Below are 17,385 nucleotides of genomic sequence, written 5' to 3' on the forward strand. Positions count from 1 at the left end.
TTCACTTGCTCTGAAAAAACTGAATTGTATTCAGAGAAATGGAGATTTTTCCCGACTTTTCATCTGGTAAAAATTAGGCTAGAACTGTTTGTTTCAGCATATTTCTGACCTTATTATTGCTTAATGGAAAATTTTTCACAGTTTTTTTTTCTTTTTGTGAATAGTTTTCCTCTGATCTTTCTCTTATGATGACAGGAAGGAGTAAAAGTATGCCCACTAAATGTTTTTGAGCAAATGGTTAAGATTTATCATAATTGAAACAAACAAGTATTTTTAATTTTTTGGAGTTTTCTACATTACTGCATTTTTTTTTTCCTCAGGAAAATTCAGTAGCCCGTTGTAATGTTTATTAGCTTATCCAGCTCATTAGGCTATTCAGAGTTATTTATTTTTTTGTTTTTTGTTTTTTTAATTACATGAAGATTAGGCAGAAAGGTCATTCAGCTTTGTGAATGACCAAGTGCCAATAGACAAAAGTCCAGTAAAACCTAACACATGACAGTTAAGATTCATGGAATCCACAAATTGTCTTAACAGATTACACTTGTAATCGGTAGGATAATCCAGTATTTTCTGGCCAGTTGAAGGCCCAGTGGTCATTTAACGTTAATAGTCATCTAGTGTCTCCCTTCACTTGCCGCTCCTCCCCCCAAATATGTATTTGATAATTCATAATGGAATGGAAGTTTTTCAGACTATCTATAACAACAGTTCTTAACCTGGGGTCTTTTGGGTAGCCATGGGTGAACCTTTAGGGGGACCGAGAACCTTACAAAATTACATTAAAAATTTTGTGTTCACCTCTGTATGTATATATATTCATCTGCTTTAGATATAGTATCAAATTTATTGTGACCCTTGAATCAGTCTTCTCATGCATTCTTTTTTTTTTAATTGAACTGTAATTGATTTACAATGTTTCAAGTGTACAGCAAAGTGATTCAGTTATTTATATATGTATTCTTTTTCAGATTCTTTTCCATGATAGATTATTAATAAGATATGGAATATAGTTCCCTGTTTTCATATGCCTTTAAATAATATTTAGTCTACTTGTTTACATTAAGTGTTTTAAGTCATCGTCACTAGTTATTAAATAGTAGGGCTTGAATGTTTTAAGTTTGGGGGAGGAATTTGGGGGGTCAGATTCTTTTTTGTTGAGTTTTTATCATTTTAGTAAGGCCTTGGCATAATCACTGTACTTTTGGTTATTCAGTGTATAAATTACATAACCATGAAAATATGCAGTGGAATTGAGTTCTCCAGCACATGTGCATACTTTGAAATTTAAACCAAAAGTACAGTTTTGATAATTTGCCTACTCCAGTTACATGTTGCAACTCTTTGAAGTTGTATGGTTTATTTCTTGTTGGCATGATTTTACAACATTCTGCAAATTATGTTTAACTTATAATAGTATCCAAATACTTAAAAGAAAGTTAATGTAAATGTTTTGCCATTTTTGCTCAGTTAATTTGAATTTGGTGGAAAATATTGTAATAATTTAGCATTGATTCAGTTTTCAGTCAAGATCTGAAATAAAATATTTAATTCATAAATGGAAAATTTAAATGTTTGTTTTGTGGGGAAGGGTATAGATGAGTGGTTGAGCATGTGCTTAGCATGCATAAGGTCCTGGGTTCAATCTTTAGTACCTCCATTAAATAAATGAGTAAACCTAATTACCCACATACACACAAAAAACTAATTTTAGAAAAAGCCTTTTAAAAAGTTTATTTGAAAGCTAAGAGTATTTTTTAATTAAATGAACTACTCAGTTAAAATTATTAAGTATAAGGTAGAAGTGTTTTCTTCTCATTCTTTTTGTGTGCAGTAAGATCATACTGAAGAAACCATTTTAAAATTTCACCCTGGAACTAAAGTTTTTATAGTTACTATAGAATGTTTAAGAATTTTGGAAAGGAATATAATAGGATATTTAAATTGATTTAGCAGTGTTTGCTTTCTTAGTGATTTTTAAAGCATACTAAATTGCTATTAATGTTGTTTAATAAACAATAAAAGAAAAGGTTAGGGGTTTTGTTGTTGTTGTTGTTTTTAATTTTTTGAGGACCTGCATGATTTCAAACCAGGACAGAAGGGTACTTTATTTCATTTTAACACATTGCCCCTTTACTATTTTCTCTGCAGGATAACTTCAAACTAATGTGTACTAATGCTATGATTTACAATAAACCAGAGACCATTTATTATAAAGCTGCAAAGAAGCTATTGCACTCAGGGATGAAAATTCTTAGCCAGGTAAAGGAAATTTTTTCTCATAAATAATAATTATTATAAAGTTTGTATCCCTTTGTTTTTTGGTCTGAGTGATACAGATCTAGTACAGTACTGGTTTTATAGGCAGGTCATATTAAAGTAGGAAATATTAAATGAAAAAAATTTAACATAGAGAAGAAAATTAAAGCAGGAAGAGTCTCATTTGGAATTGATACAAATAAATATTTTCATTCACTTGTAATTATTTATTTAGAGGCTTTTGAATTGGTATTCACTAGATAGACTTATGTTTGCTGTGAAAGAAACATTAACTTGAATTCCCGGATAGGATAGATTAGATGCCTAATGAAATCTTGTAGGAGGAAAGCTCTCTTATTTCCCTTTGTAGGGGTGGAATCTAACTTTCTGGTAAAGTACAGGAGTTGAAGAAAGAAAGAAACAAAATATACTAATGAGCAATAACTTGAAATTGTCTCAAAGCCACCTCCCCACAGGAGCAGACTCTCCCTTGAAGGACAAGAACTGGTGCATAGTAAGGCATTTGAGGTGAGAGAGACGTGCGCAGAGACACAGACACATCATCAGGCTTCATGAGGGAGGTTAAACGAGATAACTTAGACAGAACAGAGAGACTGTACATAGGGGTGAAAGTTCTAGGAGCTTCCCCTCGGAGCAATGGCTGATGAAAGACCTTGAAGGGTAAATTTATGGTTGTATACATCTACTGTGAGAAAGGAGCACTCACAAAATAAGTCACTTCTTTTGAGGTTTTACTCCCAGCTCTGAGTAAGATGGGAAATTAACTAAGACATTCCTGGCGTTTTAGCTCTTTTCCACTAACTTGTGGACCTTGGGCAAGACATTAACCTCTCTGGGCCGCAGTGTTCTCATCTTTAGAGAAGAAGGTTTAATCTGAGATCTCCAAGATGATTGCTAGAATTAATGTGCTGATTCTAGGTAAGAGCTGGAGTAGGGAGGAAACCAAGAAGGACAAGATAGGAGAGGGATTTTGCAAAGAAGAAATGAGTGGGTATATGGACATTGGAAGAATAAAAAAGAAATCAGTCAAGGACTTGAGCTCAGGCTCAGGAGTTAGAGGATAGTAGAAATGAGTCATGTGTAGATGCACATGGTTTTCCAAGTTTTATGGTGATCATTTGTATCGCAGTTTTACATTTAAAGAATTGCCTTGGTGTGCAGATGTCTGAGTGTCTGGGTGATTGGCTCTGAAAGATTCTTGGATCTGCTTATTTGGGGAAAGAAAAACATTTGAGAATTGATGATCATCCTTGCACTCCTAATATTTAGACAGCATCAGTTCCCACCCTTTCCTGAAGACTTGAGAAACTAATGTAAGCCAGTTACCTGTCTTTGGCGAAATCTGCAGAGAAAAGAGGAACATAAAGTGTTTATCTCAATCTTTGGAGAGAGACTTAGAATCTAAAACCAAGCCATATTCCAGTTTTTAAAACCTGCTAATACTTTTATTTCATATTTGAAGTAAAAATGCCTCCAGCAAATGCAGTCTTTAGTCACTCCAAAATATGTACATTGAATTTTTAGGATAAACTGTAATTTGCAGACTATGACATATCCAAAGTAAATTTATCAAGTTTGATTCACCCCTGTTTTCCCATCTCTAAATAATGTAGTTACTATAACATGCAAAAGAGTCCAGTATCTCTTGCGTTTTACTGGAGGTAGGATGGCTGGAAGCAAAGGAAATAAACTTTCTTCTCTACTTTCTCTTTTCTCTCTCGCTTTTTTCCCTTTTTTCAGATCTTCCTGTTGAGGAGCCCTACCCATCCTGTGTTATAGCTTCCTGTTGACTGTTCTCTCCACCCTAGTTGGGAGGGATCCTTAACAGCAGTGATTTTTAAACATTTAACTTTAGACCTTCTGAGTTACTCTTCTAATAGCACATTTCCCAAGAGAGCCCAGCACACCCTTCCATGAATGGTATCTTTTCAAAGTTAACTTGAATTTTCGGTGTAAAGATTATAGAGTGATCTTCCATCATTTTTTTCAGTTACACACAAATAGTGACTATTAATAGATATGTTATTTTTATAAAGAATGTACATGTATAGAATAACACTTTTGATCTCCTAAGTATAGTAAATGCTGCATTATAGTATACACAGTATTATTTGTAGTGCAGTGGCTTTGGTTCACCAGCCGCTAATTACCAGACTAATAAAGGTTCAAGTCCTGGCTGTTGTTGAGCTGCAGTGTGACCTTAGGCAGGCCTCATAACCCTGCTCAGCCTTTTTCCAGTCATGTAAAATGGCCTAACAGTAGTACTTACCTCACAGAATTATGCCTGGTGTGCGGGTAAGCACTCAGTAGGTATTAGCTATTATTAACAGCAAAGACTCAAGCCATTTTAGTCATTTGTAAAATTGAGAATTGATATAGTATGCTGATTTAGACATTTTAATGCCAAAACAGAAGGACATCGGTTTCAGAGTAAAAATAATGAAACTCACCTTTTTTCTGTGATGTATTGAAATTTGGAAAATGTGTCTAATTGAATTATTTTAATTTTACACATATTATGTTTTTAAAGATTCCCCAGATATTCTTAACTTAGGTTCTGCTTTATAAAATTCTAGAATGGAAATTAAGGAGGTTACCGAGAACTTTGTCATCTAAGCCCATTCATTTAACCAACATCTATTGAATACCTACTATGTGCCAACCTGTTTCAGGTACTAGAAATAAATGAATTAAGAAATGGCTTACATGACATACACAAGGGGAAACACAAAAGGCCAATAAACACATACAGAAATAATCACACTCACTAATATTTTTATGTTATGTTATCTTATGTTAAAATAAGACCTGTTTTTAAAAATCAGCTAGCAGTCTTTTTAAAAAATAGTAGTACCATTCAGTTTGCCAGGCATACAGAGAAAATTTCAAACACTGGTAAAACTTTTAAATACTAATATATAAGTTAATATAGCTTTCCTGGAAGGCAGCTTGGCAGTAAATAGTATTTCATCCCCTTTGACCTAGTGTTTTTTACTTCTAGGATTTATCCTAAAGAGATAGAGATTCCTAGAAACTTATTTATAATAATGGAAACTTGGAAATAAGCTGAATGTCCAATAGGAAGTTGTTAATTAAACCATGGGATGCACATGGGATGAAATACTATTTAATGATACAGAGGGGAGATGATTGAAATTTATTAACTGAAAAAAAAAGTTTTTGCTTGTTACAAAATGTCCAGTATAATTCCAGTTTGCTAATGTGTGTAATCTTTAGAAAAATACTAGAATGATAAACCCGTTAACATTTCTCCTATCTGAATAATAAATTAACAAGGTTTTTATTTTCTCTACCCATATCTTTGTCTACAATAAAAAATATTACTTAAATAGTTATTTTAAAATTATTTTTACAATATTTTAAAATTATAGTCCAGTAAAAAAGGGTCCATTTGTTGAGGCTCTCACAGTTCACACTGCTAACACAGCATAGTATGATGAGGAAAGGCCCCATCATGAGAGTCAAGAGCCCTGGTCTTAGTCACTTTTTCTGTGACCTTAGGTGCGTCATTTAGCATTTCTGGGCTACATTGTTCTTATTTGAATTACTTCTGGTCCTGTCCAGTTCTTAGTTTTTATTATTCTGTAGAAGTCTTCCCTGCTGTTGCTATGCAGCCCTAAGGAGACTGCACTCCATATTTTATCCAGTGACAACACTCAGAATTAAAAGGGAGAACAGTCACTAGGAACAAATCTGCCTGTTTAACATTTGTCCAGAAACCTCAAGCCCTTAACCATGATGAAAATTTCACAGCATATCAGTGCAGTGGAAAATTCAGCACGTTTCACAAAATAAAAACAAGACTTCTTCGGTTAGAACATTATATGCTCTGAGAAAGAAGCTATGCTAGCAGCCTTTTGTTCTCCTTGAGGCATGTTTTCACAGAGAGGAATGCCAAAGTCATCAGTGATCATCCCTTGGTACCAGAATATAAGGGATCTTCACGTGTTCAGATGCTCCAGATTTTAAATATCTGATATTTCTTAAATTTCAAAAGAGAACTCATTCTGTTAAATATAAAATTTTAACATACTATTAAACTAAGTTTTACTTTTAAAATTTAGTGCTGCAAAGAATACTTAGTCTTTATTCAAAGTTTCTCTTCTGTGAACTTTCTGATGATGCAGTAAAGTTATAAAAAGCTTTCTCTTATGTCGGAAATGATCTGAATTAAAGGAACAGATATTATTGTCCTGGTTCCTAAATATTCTCCTTTGTTGGTATGATTACATTTAATTGTTTTTCTTCCCTAGTTAATGACAGCATAAGTGCAAACTTGTGGGAAAAAAGAATGCATTACTTTAAAAATGAATGACAAACATGCAATAAGAATATTCTTGAATATTTGTAGGAGAGAATTCAGAGCCTGAAGCAGAGCATAGACTTCATGGCAGACTTGCAGAAAAGTCGAAAGCAGAAAGATAAAATAGACACCTCTCAGAGTGGGGAGGACAGCGGCTGCTGGCAGAGAGAGAGGGAAGACTCCGGAGACGCTGAGGCACCAGCCTTCAAGAGCCCCAATAAGGAAAATAAAAAGTAAAGAATCTTTGAAATACTAAGGTTAAGCAGTCTTTTTCAAGCCAGTTAAGGGGGGAAAATACTGACTGGGGCCCTGCCTTAGGTTGGTGGTGGATTGGGTTTTGTCATGAAAGTCCATTTTGATGATATGATACCCATATTCTCATACAGAGCACTACATAGAATTAGCCCAACACAGCTCAGAAAGTAGTTCTGAATATGTATTCTTTATGAAAGTAGTTTTAAAACCAATAAATTAGAGATCTTTAGAGTCAGTGAGTTTATTTTAATAGAACTATCTGTTTAAGAAAAAAAGTGTTTTCTTTACCTTTTTCTATGAAGGAATTGAGACAGTACTTTTAAGCCTAAGCACAGTTAGAGCTACTTTCTAAACAGATGGGCTGTCACTGGGATGTGTGCGTGTTTTCCACTCAATGTCAGTTGGTAGGAGCAGTAATGAACCACTGGTCCTACCAGGCAGCAGCTGGCACGGCCAGATGCAGTCATGTATGTCCCACTCACACCACAGCCCACCAGCCCTGATGCCCAGCACTTTGCTGTCAACCCTGGGAGGGGGTTGTAGTTAACAGTTTGGGATTTCTGCTGTCATAATGCAGTGGAGGTAAACTTGTGGCAGGGTTTTGCTATATTTCTAAGACTTATACATTTTTAAATGTATGTTTATTTTAAATTTAAATTTTAAAAATTGAACTTGAAACAAATTATAAAACAAATTGTGCGCCCCTTCTTTAAAATATATTTGATGTAGAGTTCATTTTTATGAACATACTAAGAAAAGCATTTAAAGCAAATAACACTGGACACAAAAAGGGAAAGAACTAACCAGTATACTTGGTTTGCCTTATTAGTTGTGTGTTATTAGGGCCCCTTACCAGACTGTTAAGGAACAGTTTTAATTGGTGTCAGTAGTACAAATGTCTCCTCTACTTTAACTGTACTCATATTTGGAATTACATTTTAATGTTTTCATCTTATTCTTTTTTTTTTTACTTAGTATTAATGTGTGTTTTCAGGAAAGACAAAGATGTACTTGAAGATAAATTTAAAAGCAACAATTTAGAAAGAGAGCAGGAGCAGATTGACCGCATTGTTAAGGAATCTGGAGGAAAGCTGACCAGGCGGCTTGCTAATAGTCAGGTGATCGAGCTTTTCCTTTCTTTTCATTACCTACTGATTTCAGGTTGTCTGAAACTTTTAAGTTTTTAAGTTTCTTGTGTACTTTTAATCCGTATCTGCCATAGAACTCTTTAGGACCACACATAGAAGAAAAAGTAATAATGTATTTGTTTGTAAAAGTACATGATTAATATTATCCTCTATTACTGGGTAGAAGGACTTGGGGTTTTGTTTTGTTTTGTTTTTTAAGTGAAGATAATGTGTTCTAAAGTTGGAAAATGAACCATGTATTTTAAGCTTAAAAGAAAGCGTTTATCACTGGTCTTTTGCAATCATATTGTTTACACATTGTTTCTAAAACCAAATGAATTAATACATGACTTTGGGCAAGTTACTCCCCTTCCCTAGTATTCAGTGTCCTTTTTTAATAATGTAAGCAGAATTAGGTGGCCTTAAGGACCCACACAGCTCTTTAAATTCTGAGATTTCTCTAACCTTCATTTCTTTAACCCATGAGCACTTGTGTACATAGAGACAGGTATGAAAGTTGATATGAGTGTAATGATGGAGCCATCTATAATATTAGTTTGACTAAACTAAGGTAAGGTTTTCTGGTGAGCTATATATGTATCTGTATATGGTATATAAAACTGTTTATACCAACTGAATACTTTGGGTCATTGCAGTGTGAATTTGAAAGGAGAAAACCAGATGGAACAACAACACTAGGTCTCCTGCATCCTGTGGATCCTGTTGTAGGAGGTACGTTCACAAAATCAGACTGTGCATGAACTTGATGCTACCTAGGTTAACGTTTTAAAGCAACAAGTCTGAATATTGTTAAAGCCAACTATATTATTATCCACAAAGAACTTGGCCAGGCATTGTGTATTTCATGGTAACAGCTGGCCTAACTTTATTTTATCCCAAAATAGGTACAGCAGATCAACTTTATTAAAATATAAAGTTCCTGGAATATCATATTCACCATTAACAAAGCAAAATATTAATTTCTAGCCCTAGGTGTGGGGTAAAGACTCAGTTATTTCTTGAAGTATCTCAAAGGCCTCAGATCATGGCATAATAAATTTAACTTGACGTTTTAATTTCCGTGAATAGAATGAATATATATGCCATACAGTACCTTAATGGTAATGGAATAATGTATATGTCTTTCCCTGTGGTTGATAGAAAGTTTATTAAGGTTGGGAATCACTGTTTTAGAACCTCGGTCATATTTATATTTTCTCAAATGATATGTTAATGGAGAGAATATAGGGAATATTTTGAAATTTGATGTAAGAATGGGAAATTTTTGTCATTCTGAGAGAGGAAAAAATCATATGTTGTGACAAGCAAATATGAGAATATTGTTTTATAAATACCTGTTTTCATACTGTCATTAGGAGAGAGATAATTGGAGATACAAAAATGAATTATGACAGTTAGGAAATAGTCTCCAGTACTTACTGTTTTGCTGTGAGCAAGGCTCTGTATTAGGAGCATGAGGTGCAGCTAGGTGTAAAAAGGGAACAGAACAGGAAGAGACAAGTCCCTTCCTCTTGCGTCCTGTGGGGTGCGGAAAGGAGGACACAAGCAAAAATAATGTAAACCTTATCTACCACGAATCAGTACGACAGAGGAACGGAGCAGCTGTGGTAGTCTGTAACAGGAGTGTCTAGTGTCTGGGGATGTTCAGGTTAATCCCAAAATAGTGAGTAAGGAATTGGGGAATAGCAGGTAGAAGAAACTGAAGCAGAGAAGAGCTTGATGCACTTGAAGACTGAAAGGGCGAGCCTGTCGATGTTCTCAGCATCCACTCTTGATTGTGCAGAGGAGAACACTGATAGGCTCCTGTACTTAGAAGAAAAAGAACTGGTGCTATGTTTTCAAACAAAACTCATTTTTTTACTTTTTTATGAAATTTTCATAGTAGAATTTTTTAGGGTTTCAGGTCAAAGAAAATGCCACAGAATTAAGAACATTGCCCTTTCTAGTATAGCTGTGGGGAAATTTTGATAAGAGATGCAGCTAGGTTGATTTAGGTGACACCTTAAGACCTTCATCCCTTTGGGAGTGCAAGATTTGCAGACATTGATATATATAAAATAGATAAACAAGTTCATACTGTATAGCACAGGGAACTATATTCAGTATCTTGTAACTTATGGTGAAAAAGAATGTGAAAATGAATATATGTATATTCACGTATGACTGAAGCATTGTGCTGTACACCAGAAATTGACACAACATTGTAAACTGACTGTACTTCAATAAAAATAAGTATGCCAAAAAAAAAAAAAGATCTACCCCTTTCTTTGTACCTGAGGTTCTGGTCTCTGCTCTTGGTGTGATTTTCTGGGTTTCCCATTCCTGTAGACATTATCAGCTGTGGCCAAAATTTGACTTCTCACACTTAGAGCAGCTCCCTCAAGAGACCAGTTTCTGGCTTACAGTAGAAGATGCCCCTGTCCACCCCGAGTTTCATCCTCCTGGTTGGAGGTGCCAGTACCAGTTAGGACACCAAATTCCAGACTGCTTACCAAGGAAAGAAGATCTGATTTAGATGTTCGAAGGTTCTCACAAGTGCTTTTATTTTGTCACACTGATGACCTGTGGCAATAGAATCTCTTGCAGTGTGGTCGTGTTAGAAAAACCAGGACTCTTCTTGAGGAGACAACAGCCTTCCTGTAGGATTTTGCTGGAGACCACGTTTTCTCCTGCTATCATCCTTCTCAGTTCTTGTGCTTATATCACAGATTTCCAGTGTCATTATGGGGGTTCATCCCTGATTCACATCTTTAAAGGCTATCTTCCTTGCACTACAAGTCTGTCTGTTGTGAATATTAATTTATCCTCACTGTATTATGGATTCTTGTCATTAATTGGGTATTTTCCCTTACCCAGTCTTTTACTTGACCTTTTCTGCTGCTTTACTTCTACTATCTTAACATTAAAAGGTCCAGCTTTTAAACATGTTTTTTAAAGTGAAGTGTGCCACATGATTATAAAGAATTCCAGGAAGCAGTAGAATATAATGGAAAGGACCAGATTTTGGTCCTGGCTGCATTCCTGCCATTCTAAGCTCAGGTTTTCTTACGTTAGAAATGGGGATAGTGAGGGCTGCCCAGCGTCCTGTGGATGGCACCACACAGTGTGCTCGCAGACTGCAGAGCACCATTTGGCTCGTTACCACACGAGCCCACTCCACCATGACTGTCTCATGTTTCAGAACCAGGCTACTGCCCCGTGAGACTGGGGATGACGACTGGAAGACTTCAGTCTGGAGTGAATACTTTGCAGGGGTTCAAAGAAGATAAAAGGAACAAAGTAACTCCAGGTAAGCCCCCACATGTTGGTCATGTTTTTTCTCTTTTCTTCTGTCTTTCAAGGAGTTGGGGAAAAGAAGCATAACTACCATTTATTACTTTATACACTTTCTTCACGGTATTTTTGTAACATTAATTATTTTATTAACTTAAGAAACTGAAAAATCAGTGTTAATATTCAAAATGAGTTTTGTTACTTCTTTTTTCCTTTTCCCATCATAGGGAAAATTTCACTTGAGTTGCGACTTTACAAGTACATGTTTGGGAGAAGGTACTTACCTTAGATTTGTATGCCAGTCAATGCAGTAGCAAAGTTAGCAGGAATCTAATAAAACAACAAAATAGATTGACATACAAGTTAAAGAATAGTATTATAGTTTTTTTAATTGTGGTTCTTTTCTTTTCTCAAGTGTTGTATTTGAATTATGGACCCTACAGTTCTTATGCGCCACATTATGACTCCACATTTGCAAATATCAGCAAGGACGATTCTGATTTAATCTATTCAACGTATGGGGAAGACTCTGAGCTCCCGAGCGATTTCAGGTGAGTCACCGGTTCATCAGTGTTAGAGTGCTGCATTGTCCTAAAGTACTAACACACCTAAGTGACCTACTGATAGACTTACAGAGTAATTCAAAGGGTAGAAAATGTGTTGTGATTTTTTTAATTTGACAATAATTAAATAGACCCTTAGTTATCATCATCCTTTAATGGCAACTGAATATTTTAAAGAGTTTATCTCCCTAATATTTTCTGATGTTGGCATTTTATTTTATTTCTTACAAAAATATCTTTTTAAAGATGCTGTGTACCTCAACGTACTAAAATTCAGGAGCTTGTTGCTTCAGAATGTTGATGTGTCTTCTGCTCTGCTGTAACATTTTTGTGTGTCAGTGAGTTGTTCCACACTTACTCAGTTTGGGAACCCACAGCACATTTTCCCCAAGAGATAGGACAGGATTCATTTCGTAAGGCAGCCCATATCCGTGCCTGTTAGACCCGTCATGTACCAGTGAACTATTGCAATTACACTCATCCATCTCTTACTGCATGTTTCTGTGGGAAGATAACTTTCTTTGCTCTTATTTAGGATGCTGGGTACTTTGCATCCCAGGATGGGATATCATCTTGATTTACTGGGATTCTGGCTTGTGGCGGGGCACTGAGCTTGGGTTATTCCTCCTTGGCACCAGCACCTTGTTAGCTTTCATTATGTGTAATGATTTAACTCCATGGATCAACCAGGCTCCTGGTTTTCTGACAAAGGGAGGGCTGTTCACTTTTATATATGTATGGTAGTAGTGGGGGCAGTGGTTTTACAAGGCAGGGGTCCCTAGGTCAGAGACTGACTGGTTTAAGATCAGGCCATTTGTATCCTTCACATATCTTCTGGCCAGTTTGAACAAATTCTTTCTGGATTATTCATCCATACATTCCACAAATAGGCATTTCATGTGCCTTATGTTCCAGGCATTCTAGATGCTGGGGATTCCACAAGGGAACAGTACTTGCAAAGACCTGTGCCTTCCTGTCAGATGGTAACAGGTGTTTTGGAGAAAAGTAAAGACACAAAGGAGGATAGTGCTAAGACTGGGAGAAGGAGAGTAGTTTTAAATAGGGTAGTCAGGGAAGGCTTTGCTAAGTGAACATTGAGCAAAAACTCAAGGAGGTAAAGAGGCAAACATTGCTGCTGTCTGAAAGAAGAGATTCCAGCCTGTGGAACAGCTGTGCAGAGGCCTTGAGGTGGGAACCTACGTGACACATTTAAAGACCAAGAAGAGCAGTATGGGGCAGAAAGAGTGTAGGGGAGATAACAGATGGCATTAGATCTTTCTAAGGACTTGGAATTTTACCCAAAGTGAGATGGGAAAATACTCGTGGATTTTGAGCACAGTAGTAACCCAATCTAGCTTATAATTTTAAAACGATCACTATGGCTGCTGAAATCTGGATGACAGATTTCATGGGGGCAAGGGAAGAAACGGGAACTGCTGTCATAATCCAGATGAGAACTGGACCATAGGAGTAGCACTGAGGTGATGAGAAGGAATCAACAGTCAGCCGGTAGGATTTCTTGATTAATCAAAGCAGGGTGTGAGAGAGTGAAGTCAAGGAGGACGCCAGGGCTTTAGACTGAATCTAGAAGGATGGCATTGCTATTGACTGAGATGGGGAAGATTTTAGAGGGACTGCTTTGGGAGGAAGATCCAGCAACTCAGTTTTGGACATTTTGAGATCCCTGTTAGACCTCCAGATGGAGCTGCCAAAGAGTGTGGTCCAAACTGGAGGTGGAACTTTGAGAGTCTTTTAGTACATGTGAGAGTCCTGAGATGAATCACCTAGTGGGGAAGTGAAGGGGAGAAGGAAAGAGCTCCACACGCTGAGCCCTGGACCCCGCCATCACAAGTCTTGTTTTTCTTTGAAGTTTTCCCCAGGAGCATTTCTTTTTCACGGTGTTCTTGATGTTGTTTAATTCTCTCATGATGATAAATTTATCACTGGTAATATGTAAGTACAGTGTTGTGCCTGGATGGAAAGTTTCACGTCATGGTGTATAAATTAAGGGCATCTAATGAAACAGTTGGCTCTGGTAGTAGATTACACCAGTAGAGATGATTTCTATATGAAAGTGACTTTCCCAACACGCTCTCTTTCAGCATCCATGAGTTTTTGGCCGCATGCCAAGATTATCCATATGTCATGGCAGATGGTTTACTGGATGTCTTAACAAAAGGAGGACATTCTAGAATCCTGCAAGAGTCGGAGATGGTAAGAATGCTGCTAAAGAAACAGGGTGCTTTATCACTGGCTCTCAAGTGTTAGTCGTCAGTGTTATGAAACCATGGGATTAACCAGTGTGACAGCTGAACTCCATTCCGCTGAAAAGACAGCCCAGCCTGGGTGGAGACCATGGGTGGAGGACAATGAACGGAAACGAGTAACTCGGCTACCAGGATCTGTGAGGGCCAGAGGAGTGTCATTATCTCCTCATCTTGGGAATGTAGGAATCAAAAATGGGGGTTATAACTCAGAAGTCAACTTGTGTTATGTACCCTAACAAAAAAAAAAGGAAGTCCTGCTCACTGGCTTGAAACTGAGTTGACTAAAATGATAGGGAATGTCCTTTTCCTTATTTTGTAGTAATAACACGGTGGAGCCTCAAGTGAAAAAGTAAAAAGCTTCCTCATTGCTGTCTTTTATTAACACTTGTAAACTAGCTCCAGTTCAGTTGGATGTAGTTCATAATCCAGGATAATTCAGACTTGGCTCAAAGATTAGAACCAGAAAATGTTCCTTCTGGCATACAGGAGAGTTGATCTCAGAAATGTCCTTGTCACCATAATTAGAGGAACCCTGTATCCCCAGGGGTCATAACTCTTCCTGGAGGCTGTGACTGTAGTTGCCTTGTCCTCTGCCCTCACTACCTGTGGCTGCTGGTCCTTGCCCTCTTGGCAAAGCTGAGTCAGCGCCCGAGGTTCAGTGAGAACTGCTTCACAGTCTTAGCACATAAATGAACTGCTTTCTTTACAAGACCTAAAAAATACTCAGATTTACATGAATTCAAAAATATTTTTACTATTCTCTTCCCATCAATCTGAATTAATTAAAAGTCTTGAACTAAAATTGAGTATCTTCCATCTGGTTGATATGGCAATATTTTTCAAATTTAAAGTTTCTCTGCCCTTTGATCCAGCAGTTCCTCTTCTCAGAATTTAAGAAAATAAGTAATATATAAGGGATACAGTGTTTACAGTTTTTTAAAACTGGGACTTGGTTAAGTAAATCACAATATAACCTTTCAAAAAAAGAAAAGAGATTACTGATTTTTGCACATGACTAGGATTATGGGAGGCTTTCGCGTTCTCTATAGCATTTAAATATTTTACAGTAATCCTCTGATGTCGAACAGTATTGCCATTTTTAATGCAGAATAGGCCCTAGAGTTCTCCAGTCTTCTCTGTCAGAGATTTCAACCACCAGTTATTAAAAATAGATTCCATTTGAGTCCTTGTATTCTGTTTACCAAATACCTTTTTACACATGCATGTAGCTTCTTGATCAGGCATAGAACTGTCAATCTTTTTTTTTAATCGACAGTCAGTTTACAGTGTTGTGTCAGTTTCTGGTGTACAGCATAATGCTTCAGTCATACATGGACATACATATATTTGTTTTCATGTTCTTTTTCACCATAAGTTACTACAAGATATTGAATATTGTTCCCTAGGCTATACAGTATGAACTTGTTGTTTATTTATTTTATATACATTAGTATCTGCAAATCTCGAACTCCCAATTTATCCCTTGCTACCCCCTTTCCCCACTGGTAACCATAAGTTTGTTTTCTATGTTTGTGAGTCTCTTTCTGTTTTGTAAATAAGTTCATTTGTCTTTTAGATCCCACGTGTAAGTGATATCCTACAGTATTTTTCTGGTTTGATAATTTTCTTTTGTATTAACTTTGTTTCTTTTTGGGTTTTGTGACTATTATATGCTTTTGATTTATGGTTACCCTGTTTTTCAACTATATTAACCCATTACTGTATCTGTTTGCTTTAGACTAGTAGTCATGTAGGCTCAAACACATCCTAAAAAGAATGAAGGAAAAAGGAAGAAAAAGAGAAAAAAAAAACTTTGTTTTCTTGTTCCCCTCTCCCACCTTTAATGATTTTGGTGTCCTTTTTTATATCTTCATGTTTATTCCCTTATTGTAGTTATTGCATTTCCAATTATGGTTTTCTCTTTTCTATAGCTTCCTACGTCTTTTCTAGTTAGAGTAGACCTTTCAGTATTTCTTTTAGGGTAGGTTTAGTATTGCTGAATTCTTTTAGTTTTTCTTGTCTGTGAAATTCTTTCTCTCTCCTACTGTAAAGGGTAGTCTTGCCAGATAAGAGTATCCTAGATTGCAGCTTTCTCTCATTCAGGACTTTGAATTTATCTTGCCACTCCCTTCTGGCCAGCAGTGTTTATGTAGAAAAATCAGCTGAGAGCCTTATGGGGGTTCCCTTATAACTAACTTTTTGTTTTTCTCTTGCTGCCTTTAGAATCGTTTCTTTATCTTTAACTTTGGCCATCTTAATTATAATATGTCTTGGTGTGGGTCTGTTTAGGTTCTTCTTGTTTGGGACCCTCTGTGCTTCCTATACTTGGATATTTGTTCCCTTCTTTAGGTATGGAAAGTTTTCAGTCATGATTTCTTCAGATACCTTTTCAGTCCCCTTTTCTCTTTCTTCTCCTTCTGGGACCCCTATTATGCATAGGGTGGCACACTATATATTATCCCATAGGTCCCTTATATTGCTTTCATTGGTTTTTACTTGCTTTTCTGTCTGCTCTTCTGATTGGGTGACTTTTATCCTGTCTTCTGAATCACTTATTCATTGCTCTACATTATCTGGTCTGCTTTTGACTACCTTTAGCTCAGCTCTTATCAGCCATTGTGTTTTGTTTTAATTAGCTCCTCTTTACAGTGTCTGTTTCCTTTTTAAGTATTCTCTGTCTCTATTCATAGTCTCTCCTATTTCCTTCAGTGCTTTTATCACCCCCTTTTTGAAGTCATGATCTAGTAGACTGTTGAGGTCTGTCTCATTGTTCTTTCAGGGGACTTCTTTTGTTCTTTTAATTGGGAGTGGTTTCTCTGCTCCTTCGTTTTACTTATATTTCTCTGGCTCTATGGATTTCGGAGTATCGGTTATCTACTGTGGTCTTGAAGGGCTATTTTTTGTTGTTGTTTTTATTTATTTAAAGTGGGAGCATTCCTGTGTAGACTGTGCATCTAATAGTTTTGGTGCAAGGGCTGTTCTTAGTATGGATGGTTGCCACATCTTTCTTCCATGTGTGCGGTCTGTTATCCCTTTGATTGGGGGTGTGGTTGGTGTCATGGCGATAAGAGCCTACCCTGAGTGTTTTTAAGTGGGGCCTCTCTTTTTGTTCTGTGGTCACAGCCTTGACGGGGGCCGGTCTGCTCCCCTGTTGCTGGCATAGAGGCTTCTAGACCTATTTCTGAGCTGTGGTGTGTGGTGGGCAGTGTTGGAGGGCTTCAGCTGGGAAGAAGAGTCGCTGAGTGTACCTCCGCAGGAGATGTACGCTGCGAGGT

General features: G+C 36.8%; 1 protein-coding gene across 3 annotated transcripts in view; it reads left to right on the plus strand.

Annotated features, from left to right (window-relative positions):
* Nucleotides 1-17,385, plus strand: part of BRD7 (bromodomain containing 7) — a 40,341-nt gene that overhangs the window by 17,836 nt on the left and 5,120 nt on the right. For all 3 annotated transcript variants that reach the window (XM_064489184.1, XM_031458487.2, XM_031458488.2), the window contains exons 6-12: nucleotides 2,152-2,262; nucleotides 6,653-6,837; nucleotides 7,854-7,977; nucleotides 8,643-8,718; nucleotides 11,189-11,296; nucleotides 11,696-11,831; nucleotides 13,946-14,057. In XM_064489184.1, the coding sequence (XP_064345254.1) occupies nucleotides 2,152-2,262; nucleotides 6,653-6,837; nucleotides 7,854-7,977; nucleotides 8,643-8,718; nucleotides 11,189-11,296; nucleotides 11,696-11,831; nucleotides 13,946-14,057 (852 nt within the window). The remainder of the gene's footprint in view (nucleotides 1-2,151; nucleotides 2,263-6,652; nucleotides 6,838-7,853; nucleotides 7,978-8,642; nucleotides 8,719-11,188; nucleotides 11,297-11,695; nucleotides 11,832-13,945; nucleotides 14,058-17,385) is intronic.

The sequence above is a fragment of the Camelus dromedarius genome, chromosome 9 (genome assembly GCF_036321535.1).
Source record: "Camelus dromedarius isolate mCamDro1 chromosome 9, mCamDro1.pat, whole genome shotgun sequence".
In the NCBI taxonomy this organism is placed as follows: domain Eukaryota; kingdom Metazoa; phylum Chordata; class Mammalia; order Artiodactyla; family Camelidae; genus Camelus; species Camelus dromedarius.